At 37.2% G+C, this 25,682-nt stretch overlaps 1 protein-coding gene across 17 annotated transcripts in view; it reads right to left on the minus strand.

Moving 5' to 3' along the window:
* APC (APC regulator of WNT signaling pathway) overlaps positions 1–25,682 on the minus strand; it is a 138,395-nt gene that overhangs the window by 24,043 nt on the left and 88,670 nt on the right. For 12 of the 17 annotated variants that reach the window (XM_082374724.1, XM_082374734.1, XM_082374722.1 and 9 more), the window contains 2 exons: positions 13,060–13,164; positions 1,153–1,251 (listed from right to left, as the gene is read on the minus strand). In XM_082374724.1, coding sequence (XP_082230850.1) covers positions 1,153–1,251; positions 13,060–13,164 — 204 coding nt within the window. The remainder of the gene's footprint in view (positions 1–1,152; positions 1,252–13,059; positions 13,165–25,682) is intronic. The other 5 variants (XM_082374738.1, XM_082374736.1, XM_082374728.1 and 2 more) reach the window with 1 other exon arrangement.

A 25,682-nucleotide genomic window follows, 5' to 3' on the forward strand; every position in this document is an offset into this window, starting at 1 on the left:
CGACCAAGTTATTTGAATTCTCTGAGGCCCAGTTGTCTCAGTTGCAAAATGGAGAAATTTACCTAATAGGGTTTTCTTTGTGAAGATTAAATAAAATAACACATGTATAGCACAGTAACTGGCATTCAAAAATGTAGTAAGGTCTTAATATTATCATACATAAATCACTTCAAAAGGAAATGGTATTCTAGCTGCCAGTTTTCATGCAATAGTACTGTTGAATATTAAACATTATCTTTATAGTGAAAACTACTTGTTGATGTTGGACAGATCTGGGGTTGAATTCCAATTTAATTACACGATTCAGCTGTCTGAATCTTTTTTTGGCTTCAGTATTCTCATTTTAAAAAGAGGGGCAAGAATATCTCAAAGGGTTTTCGAGAAGATCAGAGATAATAAACATACAACTCCCAGCAGTTACTGGCATCCTAGTGGTCCCAAGTAGTAACCATTGTGAGTTATTAAAAGGATTAAGTTTCATATTAACAATACCATTGATACTCTAAAATTCATTTCTTAAATCGACATTAGTTATTTCAGTAATGCTTTTCCTAAGAGCCACTATATTATTAAAGTAAAAAAGACTATGTAGAGTATGCTATGAAAACAACTAGTGGAATTATTTAGATTTAATTGAAAATATACTGCTTAGTAATATTAGAATTTCATCTTTGTTCATATAATAGTAAAGCCTCTGGCTTTAAAACAATAATAAAATAATTATTTTCTTTTCAAACATACTATTCTCAAGTCCCCCAAAATATTTACTAACATCTAAGAGACCCTAAGAAAACTCACTTATCAGCAGTGGATAGGATAACATTCAATTTCAATAATTTTTCCATCCACTAAGTATTTATTAAACACTCATTATGTGCAGATTCTGTGCTAGATGCTGCAAAGGATAAAAAACAGTCCCTGTGCTCCAACTGTAGTGATTCAAAGGAGGTAGACAGATTGCATGGGGAGGTGAGAGGACCCTGGAAATCAGAAAACGTTTTGTAAAGAAGGAAAGCCCAAGAAGGTTTCTGAAGGCTGGCTAGGACTCTGACAGTCATTTTTCGGTGGGGTGGGAAGTGGAGGTGTGTGCCGCTGCAGGCAAGGCACAGAGGCAGAAGTCACAGGGAGTGCTCAGTGCTTATAATCTATTACCTTGGTTCCCAGATGACTTGTCAGCCTTCGAGGAGCAGAATGTGTGCTGCTAGAACTCAAAACACTGGCTGTTTCGTGATCTATTCGTGCAGTTGAACCCTAGAAATTAAGCAAATTATAGACAGTATAATTTAGATTATAGATAAATACAGCTAACTTCATGTTAAGGTACTCCAAATGAACTGTCTTTAGGGTAAACAGCTAAATATACCATTAAAAGTGTGAACATTATAACTGCTCAAAATGAATATTTTTACCTATAAACTTAAGTAGAGTTTAGAGAAACACTGAAGGAAAAAAGATTGCTGCAAAAGACAGTTAAGGTACAATGTGGAAGTAACCGAACACTGCAGAAATTCTAAGAGTAATATTCTTTCACAAATTAAAAGGCATGAAACCACATTCAGTTAAATATAAATTGATTGGTAGAAAGCTCCACTGAGTGACAAAATGCTCTAAATTACCACAAAACTAACTGTGAATTTCGTACAGATCAAGTTCTCCAGGAGCTCAGAGTAGAAAAAAGACTACTTGAAACCTCTATTGGAGAAAGGCATGAAAAAATAAATAATTGTACTGAGATATCATGAGCACTTAGTAAGAAGAATGCATAAAATACTGACAGAAAACAGAAACAACTACTTGCTTAAGAACTATTAAAGACTGAATAAGATAAGTTATACTTAAAGGTAGGCCTTGGATTTTGGGAGAATGAATGGAAGAGTCTGTGTAAAGGGATAAATATGGAAAGCATGCTAGAAAAGAATATAGGCAGAACACTCTCTGACATAAATTGTAGTAATGTTTTTTGGATCTGTCTCCTAAGGCAAAGGAAATAAAAGCAAAAATAAACAAACGGAACCCAACTAAACTTAAAAGCTTTTGCATGGCAATGGAAACCACAGACAAAACGACAGACAACCTACAGAATGGGAGAAAACATTTGCAAATGATGTGACCAACAAGGGATTAATATCCAAAGTATATAAACAGCTCACATGACTCAGTATCAAAAAAACAAACAACCCAATCAAAAAATGACCTGAAGACCTGAATAGACATTTCTCCAAGGAAGACATACAGGCACATGAAAAGATGCCCAACGTCACCAGTTATTGCAGAAATACAAATCAAAACCAGATATCACTTCACACCTGTCAGAATGGCTATTATTAAAAAAGAAAAGTTTTAAGAGAAAATTACATTTGTAAATGTAACTGCAGAAAAAAACTGTAATGTGAAATCCATTTAACTGTATATTTTAAATGAGTATGTTAGTCTTTCCTCAATAAAGCTGATTTTAAGAAGTTGCAACTTGAGAGGTCTTTTTTATGTCTCCGCATATAAAAGCATGAAGACCCACTTATTCACACCCACATAGGGAAATCTAGGGTTAGATTAAGAATACTAGAACAGAGTCTCAGAGTGGCTACCCTTTCTAGTCTCTACTCCTTCTATGGGTCTGGGTGCTTTATGTTGGTTAGTCCTCTAGGGATACTTCTCAATCTGGAGCAGCAGGTTAGTACCCCTCAGGGTAGGGAGAACAGGCAGCAGAGAAAGACATCCTGCAACTCCTTCCACTGCCACTAGCTACTGGGTGCTTCTATAATGGTATTTCAATTCACATGCAACCAAACAACAAACATTTACTGAGCTCCTGCTACTTTCTCGGTACAGTGCTAGTCACTAGGGATGTAAGTGAGTAAGATATTCCCATCCTCACCGCACACAGACTCTAGACAGGTTGCTCAACATGTAAATATACAGTAGTAAGTGCTCTGACAGAGGCCACATGCACACACAGGAATGGCATATACTCAGTCCTGGGAGTACAGAGTAAAGTGCTATCGATTTTGAACTACGAGGAAGAGTTTAGCTAATAAAAAGGAGGAGAGTTAGCCACAGGGCAGCCCAGACGAGGCAGAAGCATAAGCAAAGGTCAGAAAGAACGTGTGTGTGTTTGTGTGTGTGTGTGTGTGTGAGTGTGTGTGAGAGAGAGAGAGAGAGAGAGAGAGAAAGAGGGAGAGGGAGAGGGAGAGAGGGAGAGAAAGAAAGAGGGGAGAGACAGAAGCTGATTCACTGATTGATTTGGAGATAAAGAGCTCATTCTGATTGCAATAAAGAAGATGGAGTTGAGGGACGAAGACTCAAGGTAAAGAGAATAGTCAGGGGGCTTTTTAAGGAGACTCAGGCAAGGGGCCTCTCTTGCTCTACAGTAGAAGGGGAATGACTCCTTATCCTGAAGCAAACATACTGTCTCTTTTTAACAAAATTAATTAATTAATTAATTTATTTTTGGCCGTGTTGGGTCTTCGTTGCTGTGTGCAGGCTTTCTCTAGTGGTGGCGAGCGGGGACTACTCTTCGTTGTGGTGCATAGGCTTCTCATTGCAGTGGCGTGTCTTTGTTGTGGCTCGCGGGTTCTAGAGTGCAGGCTCAGTTGTTGTGGCGCGCAGGCTTAGTTGCTCCGCAGCATGTGGGATCTTCGCGGACCAGGGCTCAAACCTGTGTTCCCTGCATTGGCAGGTGGATTCATAACCACTGCACCACCAGGGAAGTTCCAAACATACTGTCTTTGAGGATATCTAAATATTTTTACTGTTTCTGGTAGTGAGGATCTAACACAACCCCTAACGATCCTTGTTTCCTGGTATTCACACGTAATCGCCCTGCCTTTGACTGTGGGCTAGATTTAGTGAATGGCTTCTAGTGAACAGACTGCTGCAGACGTGATGAGAAGTCACTTCCAAGATAAGGTTACGAAGACTGTGGCTTCCATCCTGGACATCCTCTCTTGTGCTCTCTGAGGGAGGCCAGATACTACGTTGTGAAACGCCCTTTGTAAAGACCCTGGCGGCAAGGACATGATATCACTGGCCAACAGCCTGAGGACATGAGGCCTGCCAACAGCCATATGAGTGAGCTTAGAAGCACATCTTCCCCAAGTCAAGTCTTGAAATGACTGCGGCCCCAGCTAACACCGTGACTGCAGCCTGTGAGAGACCCTGAACCAGAGGCACTCAGCTAAGCTGCACCAGGATTCCTGACCTACAGAAACAATAATAAATGTTTGTTGATTTTGCTAAAATTGTCAAGCAGCAATAGATAATTAACACATTGTTTGAAACAAAAGAGAAATAAGAGGTTAAACTATGAAACAAGGGAAAACCCATGTCCACACTAAAACATGTTCCGGACATTCATTTCAGTGTAGATACCAAATCATCTTTAAGCTTCAGTCTCCGTACCTTCCTATACAGCTCCTTGATTTTGGGACACTCACCGCTCTGTTCTCCCAAACTCTCTAGCTAGAAATCCAGATGCATTTCTTATAAGGAGATTCCAAGAGAACATTCCCATACCCACACTACCTATAGGCCTAGAACTCGAGCCCTGAGAATCTTTCCTGGGCCTTTTTATTATGGCTAGGCCTGCACCGACATCTTTCAGAGGAACCAGAGAAATGGTAACCTGCAAGAAATGGTACCTTCCTAAGAAGTATTTCCCACCCGACTCATCACTAAATTCTGAAGAAATGAGCGTCATTAACTCTCTCTCAAACTCAAGACCTATTAAATCAGCCATATTTTACATCCACTAAATCAGCCTTGCTCACTGTCCAAAACCTAAGTCCAAAAACATATCATTTCCAACTGTCAGCCTTAAGACGTGTGTGAGACACTATTTCCTACTATTTTCTTTCCTATCCAAACTTCCTTGTGAAATTTAGGTTCCATGCTCCATAAATACCCATACCTCCTCAACTTTTCACATAATGCTCCTTTCATTCCTGGCCTTAACTGAAACCTAGCTCTTATTGGACACCACCTCCTCCTGCAGCCCTCTCTCCTATATCCCATGTACTTTGGCGTCAGGATGTAGCATAAGCCTATGTTTTCCTCACTCTTCAACACCACTTTGAAACTATTATTTCTCCACCTTCCGATAATAGCCCCAAATCTCCTTGTGTTATAATCACTTTTCCCTTTCCCCAGTGCTATCACCTACTAACCACTCAATCACTGTCTTCAATCATTAAACAACTTGGGCACAAGGGTCACTGACCTCCTTCTACTTCAATTACTGCCACCATTCTGGGTAACTTATGCCCCATTCAAAACCGTGGTCTCTCAGTTCTCTGGTATCTTCAGTGACGTTCTTCTCCTCTACTCCATTTTAGTCACTGACATCTATGGCTGTATCCTAGACCATTTCCATCACCCTAAAATGTACCATCTCTGAATAATGCATTTAGTTATCCTGTGGTAACTCTGAAAACCTATTCTTCTGGCAATCTCCTTTAACCTTCCCCAAGAAAGTGTCTTTAAAATGACTGGAATGTCCAGCGCATGAATGTCCCTACATACTCCACCTTGAATGTTTTCGTGGTCCATCACTTCCGTAATTCTTTTGTCAGTTTTCTATCTTTGCCCCATGGCTATTCCATCCCACCTGCCTGGAAACATTGCAATTGTAGATGAATCCAACTGTCTGTTTTCTCTACACCCTAATATGGACTGCTGAGCAGTATTTGAGAAATATGAGCATGTGAGAATATCACACAATTCTCCAGGGTGCTGCCCATGTAACATTTATGGTCACCAATACACCTGGGCCCTTAGTCCTCCATCTGTAATCCTTGTGTTTCCCTAGTCAGCTCTCCCTTCTTTGCTCACAGTGGCTATTTTGGATATGTCTCCTTTACCACAAATAATTTTACCTTCTAATTTGCAGAGAAATAGAAGCCATCAGACAAAACTCCCTCAAACTTGCTGCTACCAAACTGACAAAATTACCTGCCTCCACACCCATCTCCATCTCCTCCTGCTATTGCTTCAGAGGCACCCCTTCTGCTACCTAAGGCCCGTCCCTTCATGTGTGCTCTAGATCCTTTCCCTCCCCATTTCTCTTTGCTCTTTTGGACCTTCAATCTTTTTCTCTACTGGCTCCTTCCCATTACCATTCAAATATGCTTATCTCTTCTATTTTATAAAAAGAAAAATAATCTCTCAATTTTCTCTCAAATCTCTACTCTGTGTCAGTTAATGGCCTTTTCTCTCTTGGGCAGTTCACACTCAGACTTTCTGAGTTAGCTAAAATTGCTCTCTTCTACTTTTTAACCTTCCAATTTAAACCTCAACTCACTCCAATATCACATGGTAGAGAAGAAAGCCAATGAAATGGCTCTTGCCAAGATCAGCACTGAAGTTCTTTTTTTGGTGAAACCTAAAGGAAAATTTTCAAGTCCTTACAGTCAATGGTGGATATTGTTAACTATTTCCTCTTTTGGAACAACAATGTTATTCCCTTGCTTTGGAATTTTTTAGCCCAGGTCTTCATCTTCTCTTTCTATAATCACAGGGGATATAAAAATCTCCCATACCTTTAATTATCACATTTTTCACCCTTCCCTTTGATTCCAAACCCACTATCTAATAGCCTACTTGACATTTCTGCTTCACTGTCTCAGACTTAACATCTTGAAACTTAACATTTTTGAAACTAGATTATTTTCCCTCACAAACTTGTTCCTCATCTAGTGTTAGCACTGAAATGTATCACCATCCTTGCAGCTGCCTATGACAAAAACCTGGAAGTCATTCCTGACTTCTCCTTCCTCCTCAGCCCTCACATCCAACACTAACCCTTATGGATTATAGTTTCTAAATCCTCTCAGATACTCAGATATCTGCTGACTAAATGACTCTCTCACATCTATCAATTCTTCCCTAACCCCCAAGGCCACCATCATCTTTCACCTAGATTACTGTTCCTAATTTACCCAATCATTCTTAAGGTGTCAGAATAAATTAATTTGTAACTTCCTCTAGGATGAAAATCACCCCAACACTAGGTTAAGTGCTGTAGCACTACGTACTTGCCCTTTCATACTACTTAACACACTTTGTGGAAAATGCTCATCTGTCTTACTTCTAGATGATAAGTTTCTTGAGGACAAGGTAGCATCTGCCTAGCCCACCACCACACCCGAGGGTTGAGAACAGTCTTGGCATAATGCAGATCCTCAGTAAACAGATCCTGAACAGTGATGAGTTTTATATTATCTTTCAGGTAAAAGGGGTGGGGGAGAAAGTTAACAGCAGAGTGAAAAATGGGCTAAGGAGCAGAGAGGTGGGGATAAGATGAACTGTCTGGAGGGGGCCCCTCCAAGTAAATACAATTCCTTTTCACTACATATTAGAATCAAGCATCTATCTTCTGATTCCCCTTTATTCACCCTTAAATATCCATTGCCATTACAGGCACTCAAATGTTTGCTGAGGGACCCTAGAAGGACTATGCCTGGCAGTTAAATTAGCACAGCTGGGATACAGTCAATTTCAATTACACTTGCTGGGTTGGAACCCCTCTTCTATCCTCTGCTTGCTCACTTTACAAAGTGACTCAAAAGGGTTCACCATAAAGGTAGCAACAGTCTCTAACTCACTATGAAACTTGACATGAGGGGGAAGAAGCAACCACTCCCCTCACCTTGCCTTGTTTTCATACAAACCGTATCTGGAAGTAGTCAAACAGTAGATAAGGAGAAGTTTCTCTTTATAGAAATACTACAGCTAATTTTGTAACCCCTAATGAATTAATGGAGCTAAGCATTAAGTATCAATGGCTGTTAATACCACAAAAAGAGAGAAAACCAGACATTTTGTGCTTCCTGATGGAAGACCACAATGCCATCTGTGAAAAAGTCTTGTCCAAAAAAGGGGGGGGGCCTTGAAACCAAATCTGATCACATCTCTAGATCTAAATACCAATTTATAGGAAATACAGAAGATAGAGGATCATGTCAAACTTCACCATGGAGATGTTATCAGCAAAATCCAGACTATGGAAAACACTAGAAAACAAATAACTTTGGCTAGTCAACAAACATATAGCAAAAAACTGAGAGACAAAGAGGAAACCTATAGATTAAAAGAGGCTTCAAAGACATATTAACCAATCTCTGTGCACGAACCTTATCTGACCAGAGTCAAATAAACTGAAAAATTATGACATTTATGAAACAATTGCAAATTTGAATACTGACTAGATATCTGATGCTACTAAGGAATTACTGTTAGTTTCTTTGGCAGTGTAATAATGGCACTGTAGTTATGCACTTTAAAAAACTGTTCTTTGTCCTTTTTTCCCAGGATTGCTTTAGCAATTTTGGGTCTTTTGTGGTTCCATATAAATTTTAGTATTATTTGTTCTAGTTCTGTGAAAAATGTCATGGGCATTTTGATAGGAATTGCATTAAATCTTGTAGATTGCTTTGGGACTTCGGACAATACTACAAAGCTACAGTAATCAAAACAGTATGGTGTTTGCACAAAAACAGACATATAGACCAACGGAACAAAATAAAGAGCCCAGAAATAAACCAACACACCTACGGTCAATTAATCTTTGACAAAGGAGGCAAGAATACACAATGGAGAAAAGACAGTCTCTTCAGCAAGTACTGTTCAGAAAGCTGGACAGCTACATGAAAATCAATGAAGTTAGAACACTCCATCAACCATAAACTCAGATTGGTTTAAAGACCTAAATATAAGACATGACACCATAAAACTCCTAGAAGAAGACATAGGCAAACATTCTCAGACATAAATTATAGCAATATTTTCTTAGATCAGTCTCCCAAGGCAAAAGAAATAAAAGCAAAAATAATCAAATGGGACCTAATCAAACTTAAAAGCTTTCACACAGCAAAGGAAAACCAAAAAACAAAAAACCCATCAACAAAACAAAGACAACCTACGGACTGGGAGAAAATATATGCACAAATGATGCAACTGACAAAGGGTTAATATCCAAAATATACAAACAGCTCATACAACTTAATATCAAAAAAACAGACAACCCAATCAAAAGATGGACAGAAGACCTAAACAGACATTCCTCCAAAGAAGACATACAGATGACCAACAAGCACATGAAAAGATGCTCAACATCGCTAATTATTAGAGAAATGCAAATCAAAACCACAATGAGGTATCACCTCACACCGGTCAGAATGGCCATCATTAAAAAGTCTGGAAAGAATGTGGAGAAAAGGGAGCCCTCCTACACTGTTAGTGGAAATGTTAATTGGTACGGCCACTGTGAAAAACAGTATGGAGGTTCCTTAAAAAGCTAAAAATAGAACTACCATATGATCCAGCAATCTCACTCCTGGGCATAAATCCAGAAAAGAGGAAAACTCTAATTCAAAAAGATACACGCACCCCAATGTTCACAGCAGCCCTATTTACAACAGCCAAGACACGGAAACAACCCAAGTGGCCATCAACAGATGATCAGTTTAAGAAGATACAATGGAATTTTATTCAGCCACAAAAAAGAATGAAATACTGCCACCTGCAGCAACATGGATGGACTTAGAGAATATCATACTAAGTGAGGCAAGTCAGACAGAGAAAGACAAATATTATATGATATCACTTATATGGGGGAATCTAAAAAATAATACAAATGAATCTATATACAAAACAGAAACAGACTCATAGACGCAGAAAACAAACTTATGGTTATCACAGGGGAAGGAGAAAAGGATAGATTAATGGTATGGGATTAACAGATACAAATAATCTGAATAAAAAATTACTGAATCACTTTGCTGTACAGTTGAAACTAACATAATAATGCAAATCAGCTATACTTCAATTTTAAAAAAAGTAACCTTAGACACAGAAAACAAACTTATGGTTACCAAAGGGGAAAGGGAAGGAGGGATAAAACAGGAGTATGGGATTAACAGATACACACCTCCATATATATAAATTAGATAAACAACAAGAATTTACTGTATAGCACAGGGAACTATATTCAATATCTTGTAATAACCTATAAGGGAAAAGAATTGGAAAAAAATATATGTATAACTGAATCACTTTGCTGTACACCTGGAAGTAACAATATTGTAAATCAACCATACTTCAATTAAAAAAAAGTATTCTTTTTTTTAAAAAATGTATTTGGTTGTGCCGGGTCTTCATTGCAGCACATGGGCTCCTTAGTTGTGGCATGCATGTGGGATCTAGTTCCCTGACCAGGGATTGAACCCAAGCCCCTCGCACTGGGAGCATGGAGTCTTAACCATTGCACCACCAGGGAAGTCCCCCCAAAATGTGTTCGTATCTTTTGGAAATACACAGTGAAGTATTTATGCAAGAAATGATGGCTGGGATCTTTTCCAAAAATAAAATGGGAGGGCAAGTAGATAGGGTACATGTAGATTACTATATTATTCTCTCTGCCTCTGTATATATTTGAAATTTTCCATAATAAAAGGTTTAAAAACACATTACTAGCAGCAGAAAAGGTCCTCCTACCATTTTCTCTCTTTCCCACTCTTTGTTGAAGTTCATTACTACTTACTGGTTATATCACTAGAGATCTGGTTCTAAACATTAAACAGAAAAGCTGAGGATCAATTCATAAATGAATTACACACATAGTTATATACTAAGCAAGCAGGGATCTGATCTGTATAATTTACTTTTAGCTTTCTCTTTTCATTTAACTTCCAGGGGAGATTAATCACAGGTCAAGAAACCTTATTTCTAGAAGGGATGTTAGTCATTCCTTCCAACCTACATATATTTATTGTTGTTATCTACTATTTATCAGGGATTGTGGGGATATAAAAATGGATAAAACTGGAAAGGATCTTTGCCCTTCTGGAGCTTACAATCTACTGGGGAAAACAGAAATAATCACAGAAATAAACATAAAACTGCAAATGTGGTCTGCAAAGGAGAAGAACAAGCTAGGACAGCGTTTAATAATGGGATGTGGAGAGTTCAAGCCTCTTGAGAAAGTCATGCTGAAGCTCAGACACACACAAACGGGTGTTAACTGAGTGGAGTGGGACGAGAAGAGCACTACATGGAACAGGAGCAGACGGTGTGCGGGCTGCAGAGGAGAAAGCCCAGGGAAGGTCAGCGCGGCAGAAGTGCTGAGAGCAAAGTGTGACGTACAGCTAACACGTTGCGAAGGAGCCAGATTATATAGGTCACAATAAAGGGTTATCTTATTCTAAGAACCAAGGGACGCCAACAAAGGATTTTACAAAGAGGGTGATTTACTCATGTAAAGATCATTCCGGCAGAGTGGATGTGGGCAGGAAACCAGGTGAGGTAGAATGAATTTCCACAAAGTGGTAGAGATAAGGGCACCAGGATAGCAGCTTTGGTAGATCATGCTACTGTGATCCTGAGAGAGTCAAAAAGATTATTTTCATTTTTAATTAGTGTCAATGGTTTTTGTCTCTGGAGCAAATAATAAAACAAAGCAAATGAACAAACCCCAAGCGGTTGTCACATGGGTAGATCCTATTAAGACAGGTTAAAGGAATCTTGGCATAACTGAATCACAGTCCCACAGATATATATCACTCATCTACATTAGGATCTGGGAGTAGCTGTAGCATCATTAATGTGATCTTGTAACTTTGCTATGATTTTATGGCATACTGAAGTTTTACATTTTTATATGAAACCTACTGTTCCTTTCTCTTATGGTTTCCTACCCACTTCATGATTATAAAAATTCTACCCTCATTTTCTTCTTATCTTTTGGTATTTTTAATAGTTTTCATTTTTGACATCAAATCTAATCTACTTAGAATTAATTTTGATGTAAGAAGTGTAATAGGGATCCGATTTTTTTTTAATGAACATCCAGCTTATTGGATAGGTGAGGCGTTAAAGTATATAATAATTGGAATACAACCCAAAGCACTAATAGTGGGTCTAATCCTAAGCAAACAATTTTTTTTTTCTATCAAAAAGACAGAACTTTTTTTCTTTCTACATATGTGTAGGAACACATAATGTTCCCAAAGAATTCCCTAAACAATACACAAAGAAACAACCCAAATGTGCTATTTAGATATAATTTCCCTAATTTACCATCTATAGAGTTTTCTCCACTACAGTGCTCACCAGTAATATTAAAATGAATTATCTTTTTGTTTTAACTCAGTAAAATAAATTTAAGTACTCAAGTATGAGACATTTTAAGCTTTAAATTTTAATGAACTAATAGAAGCAGGCTCTTTTAAAATAAATAGTATCATTAAAAGTAACCTACAGACACTAAGGGAATATTTTATATCAACAGTAAGAAAATTTCCTTAAAATTAACTTAGTGAAATTGTATTTAAAAAAATGATTCATTTACAACATAAAATATTCATTGAAAAAATGTGGAGAATACAGAACACTCCAAAGAAAAATACTGTCATAGTAGGATGCATTCCAATAAAACTCTAATAGAAGACTGATGGCAACATAACAAGATAATAGTTCTGCATTAAAAAAAAAAAAAAATTGACTTCCGTAATTTTGCTAAAGATGACAATAGTAAACATCATTAGGCTATGTTTCTACTTGGTATGAGCATTAGAATCATCTTTTTCAGTGATAGGATTTAAATTTCTAGATTTATGTAACCTTGAAGTACAACATAAAACAAGAACTATAAGTTCTTATGACCATTTTTTAAAAACATAAAAATGTCTTTGCAAAGAATGCCACAGAGAAAGAGCAAACCTATTCAAATGCAAGCAATAATAACTAGGTCAAATCACATATGACCAAAATGCAGCTTAGTATTTATTTTTCAGAAAAATTCTTCTCACGCTAATCATTTTAGGCTAAAACAGTGACACACAATTTAGAGCTATAAGATATACTTAGAAATTTTGAAAGCATTATTGTTAGATATAATAAAGAAAAATGACATAGCATTTTGGTACTGAATTCTTCTGGAGATATCCATTCAAGACTAAGAAAGTAGATAAGATTTACAGATCTTTCTGAGAATCATCTCACTCTGTATTCCCTTTTAAATATTTAAATAGTTAATTGGAAAAAAAATTAATAAAATAATTTATTTACCTGACCACTACCCGAAGTTGCCATGTTGATTTCTGCCACTCCTTGACTTTCATTCTGTCGCTCAGCTTCATGTGAGCCGGCTTCATGCTTGCTCTGAGATGACCTCTGTTAATATGGAGTTAACATCATTACATACAAAAATGGTGTATGCTTTCTTAGCCCAGAGCTTTCCTTCATTCTTGCTTTAAAGCTTTGAATGCCTCAATTATACAGGTTTACAAAAGCATGGAACTGCACTTTATACTTCATCAGCTCCAGCAGGGTTGACTGTCGACTATTTCGGTAAAAGGAAAGTGAAGTGTGTCCCTCGAGCATTAGAGCCACACAAGACAAAGGATTTTCTGAGACTCACAGAAACACCATCCTCCACCAGCTGTGCTCACATCACTATCAGGGATATAACCCAACTAGAACAAATAACTGTCTTTTCCGCAAGGTCACATGGCTCTGGCGTTTACTAGAGCTGCAAATATAACAGTTAAACTATTAACCTAAGCTTAAAAACACCTTCTGTATAACTATGTTTATACACAGAATATATATATACATCTTCTGCTAATAAAAGTCATATGAAACCAACAGATAAGTTCTTAAGTTTCTCATCTGAAAAAAACCAAAAACCTTTTCTAATGTAGCCACCATCTGCTATGTAAAATGAAAGTGACAGATTATATCCAGTAAAAGCAGTCATTTCAAGAGAGATTATATCCAGTACAAAGCAGTCACTTTGAAAAAATATCACTGCAGAATCAAAGAAATAAAATAACTTTTCCATTACCTTTTATAGAAACAATCACAAATGTGCCTACCCTAGGAAAATGATAACGCAAAAATAAAAATTACACTTTAAAAAATTTGACATAATAGTGGAAAACTGTATTACAAAATGGCTTCCACTAGAATTTCTTTAAACATAAAGCTTTCCTAGACCATTTAAGATGTGACTTAATAATTTACCAATATTTCCATCAATAAACTAGTATAAGTTATATACAGGCAAAAGAGAGGTAGTCCCAATAATTCAGAAACAGAAGAAAAAATATCACCATGGGAAAGTTACACTACGAAATTCAACAAAATCAACAAAAGTAGAGAATACAAAATCAATCTAGAGACAAAATGAATCAAAACCCACTAAATCCACCAAGATTTGACACTAACATAATTGAAGACGTCAATATAAGAGTAATGAGTATCTGCCACGTTGGTTACTTTCACTAGGTGCTGGGGAATACAGCGCTGGCAAAACCAGACACTGCTCAACGCACTCTTCAAGCTTCAGTCTAGTCAGGGATACTATCAAATAATGAGAGAAATGACAATAGAGTTAAAACTTTGACAAGTACTCTGAAGAAGGGTACAGGGCGCTGTAAGGATATACACCAGAGGGACGCCATATGTTGTGGGGACTTGGGGGGAAGAGCTCCCTTAGGAAGCCTTGTCTGAACTGAGATCTAAATACAAACAGGAGTCCTAGGAAATGGGATGGGGATAGAAGGTGAAGGTTTTAGGTAAACAGAAAACCATGTGCAAAGAACCTGGGCTGGGAGGAAACATGGCTTGCTCTAGAACATCAAAGAACTACAGTGTGAAGAGTAGAACAGAAAGATGGTAAAAACAAAAACAAAAAACTTACTGATTTTACTGAATTTAGTGTGATTCTCAGACGGCACTCTTGCCCTCACATAACTAATACCAGTAATACTAATGGGAAAAGGTGCATGTATTTTGATTTTTTTAAGTCAAATTTAAAATGGTCTAAGTAGGTAGGAAAGAGAAGCGACCAGTTTGGAGACTATGTCTTAAAGTAAGTATTAGATAATGGTACTTTACACCTAGGGAAGCAGTGATGGAGATGAAAGCAGTGGAGACAGAGGTAAATCTGAAGGACCGCATGATAGATTGGATATGGCGAGTGGAGGAAGAGGTCTGGTGTCAAGAATTACTCCTGTGTTCCTTAGCTCACACGACTGAATAATGATGGTACCATTCACAGAGACAGGTAATACTAAAGGAGAATGAGGGTATTTTGGAGGATGTGGGGCTCATAAGGAGGACTTAGGAGGAGAAGATCATTAATTATGCTTTGGATATGTTGGATTTAAAGTGACTTTAAGACAACTAAGTAGAGATGCAGAGTAGGTACACAGATTTAGGAGTCTGGAGCTCAGGGCTAGAAAAATGAATTTGAGAGCCAAAAGCATACAGATGGTGAGTGAAGCCCTAAGCATAAATAAGATGGTCTCAGGGAGGGAGAGAAAATAAAGAGAAAAGTGAAATATGTCTTAAGGAATGTGTATGAACCAAAAAAGATGCCAAGAGTATAATATTTCAAGCAACAGTGTTCAGTAATGTGGAAAATATGAAGATGAAGACTGAAAATGTCAATTAGCAATATGGCAGTCATCAATGATCCATTTCAGTGAAACTATGAGAGTAGAGACTAGACTGGTGTGTGTGAATGGTGGGGAGGAAATACAGACTTGGAGTCTAGAAACACCTTTGGAGTGAAGATTAGGAAAAGACAATGAGGACGGGAAGGGGACAGATGAAGAACAGTTGCAGGGAGAGGTGGAATTGAGGAAAGTTCATTTTCTGTTTTTAAAGATAAGACTTGAGCATGTTTAAATGCCAATGAAAAGATGCTACAGAAGAGAAAGAAGATAAATATGAGAGAAACGAGGTAAGAGTACTAAGTTCCTGAGAAGGCAGGAGCTGAAAATGCAAAGCACAGGAAGGAAGGCAGAATGCTTCCTGGTAGGAAGGAGAGAGAGCTCTGACGATAGCTACTGTTTTCTCTGTGAAGGAGGAGATGAAATTATTAGAAGGATGAAGATTAGTAGACATCAGAAATAGTCGTTTCCAGTAGAGAGAGAATGGGGGATCCAGAGAAACACAGTAGGCCTGCAGGACTGCCAGGCCCAACTGATGATGGTGATAATGATGAAAATAATGAAGTTAAAAAAAAAATCTAATGTTTGTTATGCACTAATCACTTGGCATCTATTGATTTAATCCTTACATCAACTCTACGAAGCACGTATTATTATTATCCTCATTTTACACATGAAGAAACTGAGGAGGCACAGATGATAAGTATCTGGCTTTAGGTCACATACCTGGTAAATGGCAGAGCCAGAGCTGGGATCACAACCCAAGCAGTCTGACTCTAGAGCACAAAGTAATATTTAACACTTACTATCTTTATTTTCTTTACTTATTTACTTCCCTTTATTCTTTCATTGATCCTAGGCGACAGGCCTGTCTGTGTTCTTTGATCACTATCCAAAACTACTGCTAACACTGAGAACAGAGAGATTGTTTCTGATTCCTTTGAAAGAATAATCCTATCTAGTCTCCTTATTCCCATAGTTGCTGGACACCTTCCCCAGTTTTCTATCCTAGGACTAAAAAAATTAAAAAAACAAACAAAACAATTTTGTTGAGGTATTTACATATCTCAAAATTGGCCCACTTTAAGTGTACAGCTCAATGATTTTTAATAAACTTACCAAGCATCACAATACTCCAGTTTTAGAACATTTTCATCACTCTAAAAAGATCCCTTGTGCTCTAAAAGAACCCTTTATAGTTAATCCCAATTCCCACCCACAGCCTCAAGTAACTATGAATCTACTTTGTCTTTATGAATTTGTCTTTTCTGTACATTTATTATAAGCAGAATATGTGGACTTATGTGTCTAATTACTTTTATTTAGTATAATGTTTTTGAGGTTCATCTCTGTTAGAGTATGTGTCATCAATTTGTTCCTTTTTATTGTCAAACAGTATTCCATTGTAAGGGTATACCACATTTTGTTTATTAATTCACCAATTGATACACATTTGCATTTTTCTACTTTTGGGCTATTGTGAATAATACTGCCATGAACATTCAAGTGAAAGTCTCTGTGTGGACATGTTTCCATTTCTCTTAGATACCTAGAAGTGGAATTGCTGTGTCATATAATAATTGTACGTTTAATACTTTAGGTGACTGCCACACTTTTCAAGTGGCCAAACCATTTTAGATTCCCATCAGCAGTGTATGACGGCTTCTATTTATCCATAACTCTGCCAATGCTTACTGTTTTCTTTATGATTACAGCCACCCTAATGAGTGTGAAATGGTATCTCATTGTGGTTTTAACTTGCATTTCCCTAGTGACTAATGATGTTGAGCATATTTTCATGTGTTTATTAGCCATTCCTATATATTTTTCTGGTGAAACGTGTATTCAAATCTTTTGCTCATTTGTAAGTGGGGTTGTCTCCTTATTAATGGGTTGTAAGAGTACTCTGCATGGGATTTTTTTTTTTTTAGCATCTTTATTGGAGTATAATTGCTTTACAATGGTGTGTTAGTTTCTGCTTTATAACAAAGTGAATCAGTTATACATATACATATGTTCCCATATCTCTTCCCTCTTGCATCTCCCTCCCTGTCACCCTCCCTATCCCACCCCTCTAGGTGGTCATAAAGCACCGAGCTGATCTCCCTGTGCTAGCTGCATGGGATTTTAATAAATATTTCTCACTGGCTATTTTCTAGAGATTTTTAAACCGTGCCATAATTTTCCTCACAGTTCGCACCCGTCTGAGCCCCCCCCCCCGCCCCGCCCCCAAATGTACCTGTTTGCCAGTAAACAACCTGTCTGAAATGATACATAAGCAAGTGGCAGCACTGGTTGCCTCACATATCCTTTTGGGACTTTTGAGATTTGAATCATGTGTAATAATTACATCATCTGAATTATGTTCCACATCTAGACCCTAAACCAGAGTTGTCGGCAGGTAGGGCAAAGACAATGTTATAAGATGCTTCATGGTAGAGAAATTATTTAGCAGACATCTTTTCTTTTCTTGTCTACACTGTATGTGACCTAATTTATGAGTATCTGATTCCCAGTTTTCTCTATTTTCAAGCTTCTCTCTCTGATCTATATTAGCAGAATGATAATAATGGAATAAAGAAACATCAAACAGCAAAATTAGAATTTTCTTTCTTGAATAAGACATAACACCTTCTTTTAGTTTTCATTCACTGAACAAATGTAAACATTTTAGACTATGAATGATATGACCATTATTATAACAAAAAGAAACAAAAATTAGATTAGGTCACAGTGGTAGACAGCCCCAAATCCAATGATCTAAATAAAATTTTGAACAAATACAAAAAACACAAACAAGCCCCCAACCTGCAATAACCTTATAATTGTGCTGGAAAATGAGAATTGCTATTAACAAATGACAATTTTTTAAGGAACTGTCAGAGGCCAGAAAGTTGGTAAAATTTGGAAATATACAGACAGGGAATATGTTACACCAAGCAAATGATGACACAAAGAAGGCCAGTGCAGTAATACTAATAGCAAACAAAATAAAAGTCAAGGTGAAGAGCATTAAATGGAATAAGGAGGGCTATTTCATACACATAAAGGAGTCAATCAAATAGAAAAGATGTGAATACTGATTTAGAAATAGAAAAAAACTCTGCTGATGCAGCCAAATAGCAATAATCAGAATATAAGAAAGATGGGGGGAATAAAAACTAACTATAACTAAATAAGATAGAAAGCAGCAAAAACTCAAAGCATAAAATATCAAAAAAGAAAATACAGGGCTTCTCTGGGGGCACAGTGGTTAAGAATCCGCCTGTCAACACAGGGGACAGGGGTTCGAGTCCTGGTCCGGGAAGATCCCACATGCCGCGGAACTAAGCCCACGTGCCACAAGTACTGAGCCTGCGCTCTAGAGCTTGCGAGCCACAACTACTGAAGCCCATGCACCTAGACCCTGTGCTCCACAACAAGAGAAGCCACTGCAATGAGAAGCTGATGCACCACAACAAAGAGTAGCCCCTGCTCACCGCAACTAGAGAAAGCCCGCGTGCAGCAACAAAGACCCAATGCAGCCAAAAATGAATAAATAAATAAATTAAAAAAAAAAAAACACACAGTGCTGCTCAATAAAAACAAAAGCTGCCTCTTTAAAAACAATTTAAAAAATAGAGTGTAGTTAAGTTCGATCAAGGAAAAAAAAACACAGCTGCACAAGCCTCTTAGATAGCCTCATCCACCAGAGGGCAGACGGCAGAAGCAAGAGGAACTACAATTCTGCAGCCTGTGGAACAAAAACCACATCCACAGAAAGACAGACAAGATGAAAAGGCAGAGGGCTATGTACCAGATGAAGGAACAAGATAAAACACCAGAAAAACAACTAAATGAAGTGGAGACAGGCAACCTTCCAGAAAAAGAATTCAGAATGATACTGAAGATGATCCAGGACCTTGGATAAAGAATGGAGGCAAAAATCAAAAAGATGCCAGAAATGCTTAACAAAGACCTAGAAGAATTAAAGAACAAACAAACAGAGATGAACAATACAATAACTGAAATGAAAAATACACTAGAAGGAATCAATAGCAGAATAACTGAGGAAGAAAAACAGATACGTGACCTGGAAGACAGAATGGTGGAATTCACTGCTGCAGAACAGAATAAAGAAAAAAGAATGAAAAGAAATGAAGACAGCCTAAGAGACCTCTGGGACAACATTAAACACAACAACATTCGCATTATAGGGGTCCCAGAAGAAGAGAGAGAGAAAGGACCTGAAAAAATATTTGAAGAGATTATAGTCGAAAACTTCCCTAACATGGGAAAGGAAATAGCCGCCCAAGTTCAGGAAGCGCAGAGAGTCCCACACAGGATAAACGAAGGAGAAACACGCCGAGACACATAGTAATCAAATTGGCAAAAATTAAAGACAAAGAAAAATTATTGAAAGCAGCAAGAGAAAAACGACAAATAACATACAAGGGAACTCCCATAAGGTTAACAGCTGATTTCTCAGCAGAAACTCTACAAGCCAGAAGGAAGTGGCATGATATACTTAAAGTGATGAAAGTGAAGAACCTAAAACCAAGGTTACTCTACCCAGCAAGGATCTCATTCAGATTCGATGGAGAAATCAAAAGCCTTACAGGCAAGCAAAAGCTAACAGAATTCAGCACCACCAAACCAGCTCTACAACAAATGCTAAAGGAACTTCTCTAAGTGGGAAACACAAGAGAAGAAAAGGACCTACAAAAACAAACCCAAAACAATTAAGAAAATGGTAATAGGAACATACATATCTATAATTACCTTAAATGTGAATGAATTAAATGCTCTAACCAAAAGACAGGCTCGCTGAATGGATACAAAAACAAGACCCATATATATGCTGTCTACAAGAGACCCACTTCAGACCTAGGACACATACAGATTGAAAGTGAGGGGATGGAAAAAGATACTCCACGCAAATGGAAATCAAAAGAAAGCTGGAGTAGCAATACTCGTATCAGATAAAATAGACTTTAAAATAAAGAATGTTACAAGAGACAAGGAAGGACACTACATAATGATCAAGGGATCAATCCAAGAAGAAGATAAAACAATTATAAATATATACGCACCCAACATAGGAGCACCTCAATACATAAGGCAACTGCTAAAAGCTATAAAAGAGGAAATCAACAGTAACACAATAATAGTGGGGGACTTTTAACACCTTACCTACACCAACAGACAGATCATCCAAACAGAAAATTAATAAGGAAACACGAGCTTTAACTGACACAATAGACCAGATAGATTTAACTGATATTTATAGGACATTCCATCCAAAAACAGCAGATTACACTTTCTTCTCAAGTGTGCATGGAACATTCTCCAGGATAGATCACATCTTGGGTCACAAATCAAGCCTCAGTAAATTTAAGAAAATTAAAATCATATCAAGCATCTTTTCTGACCAAAATGCTATGAGACTAGAAATCAATTACAGGGAAAAAAACGTTAAAAACACAAACACATGGAGGCTAAACAATACGTTACTAAATAACCAAGAGATCACTGAAGAAATCAAAGAGGAAATCAAAAAATACCTAGAGACAAATGACAATAAAAACACGATGATCCAAAACCTATGGGATGCAGCAAAAGCAGTTCTAAGAGGGAAGTCTATAGCTATACAAGCCTACCTAAAGAAACAAGAAAAATCTCAAGTAAACAATCTAACCTTACACCTAAAGAAACTAGAGAAAGAAGAACAAACAAAACCCAAAGGTAGCAGAAGGAAAGAAATAAAGATCAGAGCAGAAATAAATGAAATAGAAACAAAGAAAACAATAGCAAAGATCAATAAAACTAACAGCTGGTTCTCTGAGAAGATAAACAAAATTGATAAACCATTAGCCAGGCTCATCAAGAAAAAGAGGGAGAGGACTCAGATCAATAAAATTTGAAATGAAAAAGGAGAAGTTACAACAGACACCGCAGAAAAAGAAAGCATCCTAAGAGACTACTACAGGCAACTCTATGCCAATAAAATGGACCACCTGGAAGAAATGGACAAATTCTTAGAAAGGTATAACCTTCTAAGACTGAACCAGGAAGAAGTAGAAAATATGAACAGACCAATCACAAGTAATGAAATTGAAACTGTGACTAAAAATCTTCCAACAAACAAAAGTCCAAGACCAGATGGCTTCACAGGTGAATTCTATCAAACATCTAGAGAAGAGCTAACACCCATCCTTCTCAAACTCTTCCAAAAAATTGCAGAGGAAGGAACACTCCCAAACTCATTCTATGAGGCCACCATCACCCTGATACCAAAACCAGACAAAGATATTACAAAAAAAGAAAATTACAGACCAATATCACTGATGAATATGGATGCAAAAACCCTCAACAAAATACTAGCAAACAGAATCCAACAACACATTAAAAGGATCATACACCATGATCAAGTGGGATTTATCCCAGGGATGCAAGGATTCTTCAATATATGCAAATCAATCAATGTGATACACCATGTTAACAAATTGAAGAATAAAAACCATATGATCATCTCAATAGACGCAGAAAAAGCTTTTGACAAAATTCAACACCCATTTATGATAAAAACTCTCCAGAAAGTGGGCATAGAGGGAACCTACCTCAACATAATAAAGGCCGTATAACACAAACCCACAGCCAACATCGTTCTCAATGGTGAAAAACTGAAAGCATTTCCTCTAAGATCAGGAACAAGACAAGGATGTCCACTCTCACCACTATTATTCAACATAGTTTTGGAAGTCCTAGCCACAGCAATCAGAGAAGAAAAATAAAAGGAATACAAATTGGAAAAGAAAAATTAAAGCTGTCACTGTTTGCAGATGACATGATACTATACATAGAGAATCTTAAAGATGCTTCCAGAGAACTACTAGAGCTAATCAATGAATTTGGTAAAGCTGCAGGATACAAAATTAATGCACAGAAATCTCTTGCATTTTATACACTAATGATGAAAAATCTGAAAGAGAAATGAAGGAAACACTCCCATTTACCACTGCAACAAAAAGAATAAAATACCTAGGAATAAACCTACCTAGGGAGACAAAAGACCTGTATGCAGAAAATTATGACACTGATGAAAGAAATTAAAGATGATACCAACAGATGGAGAGATATACCATGTTCTTGGATTAGAAGAATCAATATTGTGAGAATGACTATACTACTCAAAGCAATCTACAGATTCAATGCAATCCCTAACCCTAAATTACCGATGGCATTTTTTACGGAACTAGAACAAAAATCTTAAAATTTTTATGAAGACACAAAAGACCCCGAATAGCCAAAGCAGTCTTGAGGGAAAAAAATGGAGCTGGAGGAATCAGACTCCCTGACTTCAGACTATACTACAAAGCTACAGTAACCAAGACAATATGGTAGTGGCACAAAAATAGAAATATAGATCAATGGAACAAGATAGAAAGCCCAGAGATAAACCCATGCACCTATGGTCAATTAATCTATGACAAAGGAGGCAAGGATATACAATGGAGAAAAGACAGTCTCTTCGATAAGTGGTGCTGGGAAAACTGGACAGCTACATGTAAAAGAATAAAATTAGAACACTTCCTAACACCATACACAAAAATAAACTCAAAATGGATTAGAGACCTAAATGTAAGACCAGACACTCTAAAACTCTTAGAGGAAAACATAGGAAGAACACTCTTTGACATAAATCACAGCAAGATCTTTTTTGATCCACCTCCCAGAGTAATGGAAATAGAAACAAAAATAAACAAATGGGACCTAATGAAACTTAAAACCTTTTGCACAGCAAAGGAAACCATAAACAAGACGAAAAGACAACCCTCAGAATGGGAGAAAATATTTGCAAACAAATCAATGGACAAAGGATTAATCTCCAAAATACATAAACAGCTCATGCAGCTCAATGTTAAAAAAAACAAACAACCCAATCCAAAAATGGGCAGAAGGCCTAAATAGACATTTCTCCAAAGAAGACATACAGATGGCCAAGAAGTACATGAAAAGCTGCTCAACATCACTAATTATTAGAGAAATGCAAATCAAAACTACAATGAGGTATCACCTCACACCAGTTAGAATGGGCATCATCAGAAAATCTACAAACAACAAGGGCTGGAGAGGGTGTGGAGAAAAGGGAACCTTCTTGCACTGTTGGTGGGAATGTAAATTGATACAGCCACTGTGGAGAACAATATGGAGGTTCCTTAAAAAACTGAAAAGAGAATTACCATATGACCCAGCAATCCCACTACTGGGCATATACCCAGAGAAAACCATAATTCAAAAAGACACATGCACCCGAATGTTCATTGCAGCACTATTTACAATAGCCAGGTCATGGAAGCAACCTAAATGCCCATCGACAGATGAATGGATAAAGAAGATGTGGTACATATATACAACGGAGTATTACTCAGCCATAAAAAGGAACGAAATTGGGTCATTTGTTGAGACGTGGATGGATCTAGAGACTGTCATACAGAGTGAAGTAAGTCAGAAAGAGAAAAACAAATATCGTATATTAACGCATATTATGGAACCTAGAAAAATGGTACAGATGAACCAGTTTGCAGGGCAGAAGTTGAGACACAGATGTAGAGAACAAATGTATGGACACCAAGGGGGGAAAACTGTGGGGGTGGTGGGGGTGGTGGTGTGATGAATTGGGCGATTGGGATTGACATGTATACACTGATGTGTATAAACTGAAGACTAATAAGAACCTGCTGTATAAAAAAAAAACAAACAAAAAAACACCAAAACACAGATAAACTACACTGGAAAGCCAAAAGGGGTCATAATAACCAGAATGCCACATACAGCAATGCCAATGACACTGAAAAAGAAGCAGAGATACTGTTTTTTTGGGTTATTTTTTAAAGTTCCTAAGAGTCAACATTGCAAAAAGGACACTTATTCTTTATATTACAAATATTTGGTTTATATTGACTTAGGACAGCCAGGTTAAACTACTTTGAGCAATATGACTATTACACTGTACTTAAACTGCCTATTTAGCAAATACATGTTTCTACATATTTCAAATTTAGATGTACTGAATCCAAAGATATTTAAAATGACAAGCATGGATGAAAATAGTCTTAAAAAGGACTCTACACTTTCAAAAATTGTACTTCTAACATTAGAAACAGTTGTCTTCCCTGTGTATAAACAGGCCTGCACTGTTTTGGGCTCGAAACAGAACTGTTCATTATTTGATCAAATTTTCCACAGGTGGAAAATACGTGCTGGCCATGACAGAACATGACAAATTTGTTTTGTATACAAAAGTTTTCTCTCATTATAAAAACTGTACATAGTTAGTATAAAAAAATTACAAAACAACTGGCTAAGCCAGAAAAACAAGGAGGTATTAACAATGGTTATCTGCCTTTTCATACTATTTCTGATACACTATGTTTGTGTATATCTTTTAAAAAATGGGATCAAAGTGTACATACTATTTTGTGTATCATAAACATTTAAAAATTTCAATAAATGCTTCATTGTGTTTTTAGGAATTATATTTAGAAAACAGCACTAAGCTGATGTTTCACTCTTTGCAGTCTCTTCTTTCTTCATGATCTGGAATGTGAGTCTGAATCTGGCTGCACATTAGAAACTTTCCACTGATGTGTCTCAAATCTGTCCCCAAATACTGAGCCAATTTTTCCTAGCAACAATTCTGTTGTTTATTGTTCAATGTGGATTTTTATTCAGCTTTTCTTTTGCTCCTGTTGCACAGAGACAGGTCTTCCTGCAGTTGACTAAAGAAGCAAATAATTTCCTGAAAATTTATTTTCTCTGAGCCTCCCACATGCTTCTCCGAAACTTATTCAGCAATAGTTCACTTAAGTCCCATGTAGGTTTTCTTATTATTTACCTATAAACAAGGTGAGAAGTGCCCAAATTCGCTGGCTATAAACAGATAGGTGAGGGGATGGTCTTTTACACCCCCATCCTTCTATATGGTGATCAAAACCAAATTTCAGCTGCAGAGCTGACAAATACGCACAAGTCTCAGTAACATTCAGTTTCTAGCATGTATAAATATACAGTATTTGTGTTCCACTGAGATAGTACCTTCCTCTTATTTCCACTGCTTGGTCTTCTTGTTACTCACTGATAGTATATTAAACATGACTTTTCCTAGGATATACTGCTACCAACGTTTTTGCTTTCTCTAAGCTCCTCTTAAGTTCTTTACTAATCATCAGTATCAAGGTATAATTATTA

This window comes from Balaenoptera borealis, assembly GCF_965194805.1.
Source record: "Balaenoptera borealis genome assembly, chromosome: 2".
Lineage (NCBI taxonomy): Eukaryota > Metazoa > Chordata > Mammalia > Artiodactyla > Balaenopteridae > Balaenoptera > Balaenoptera borealis.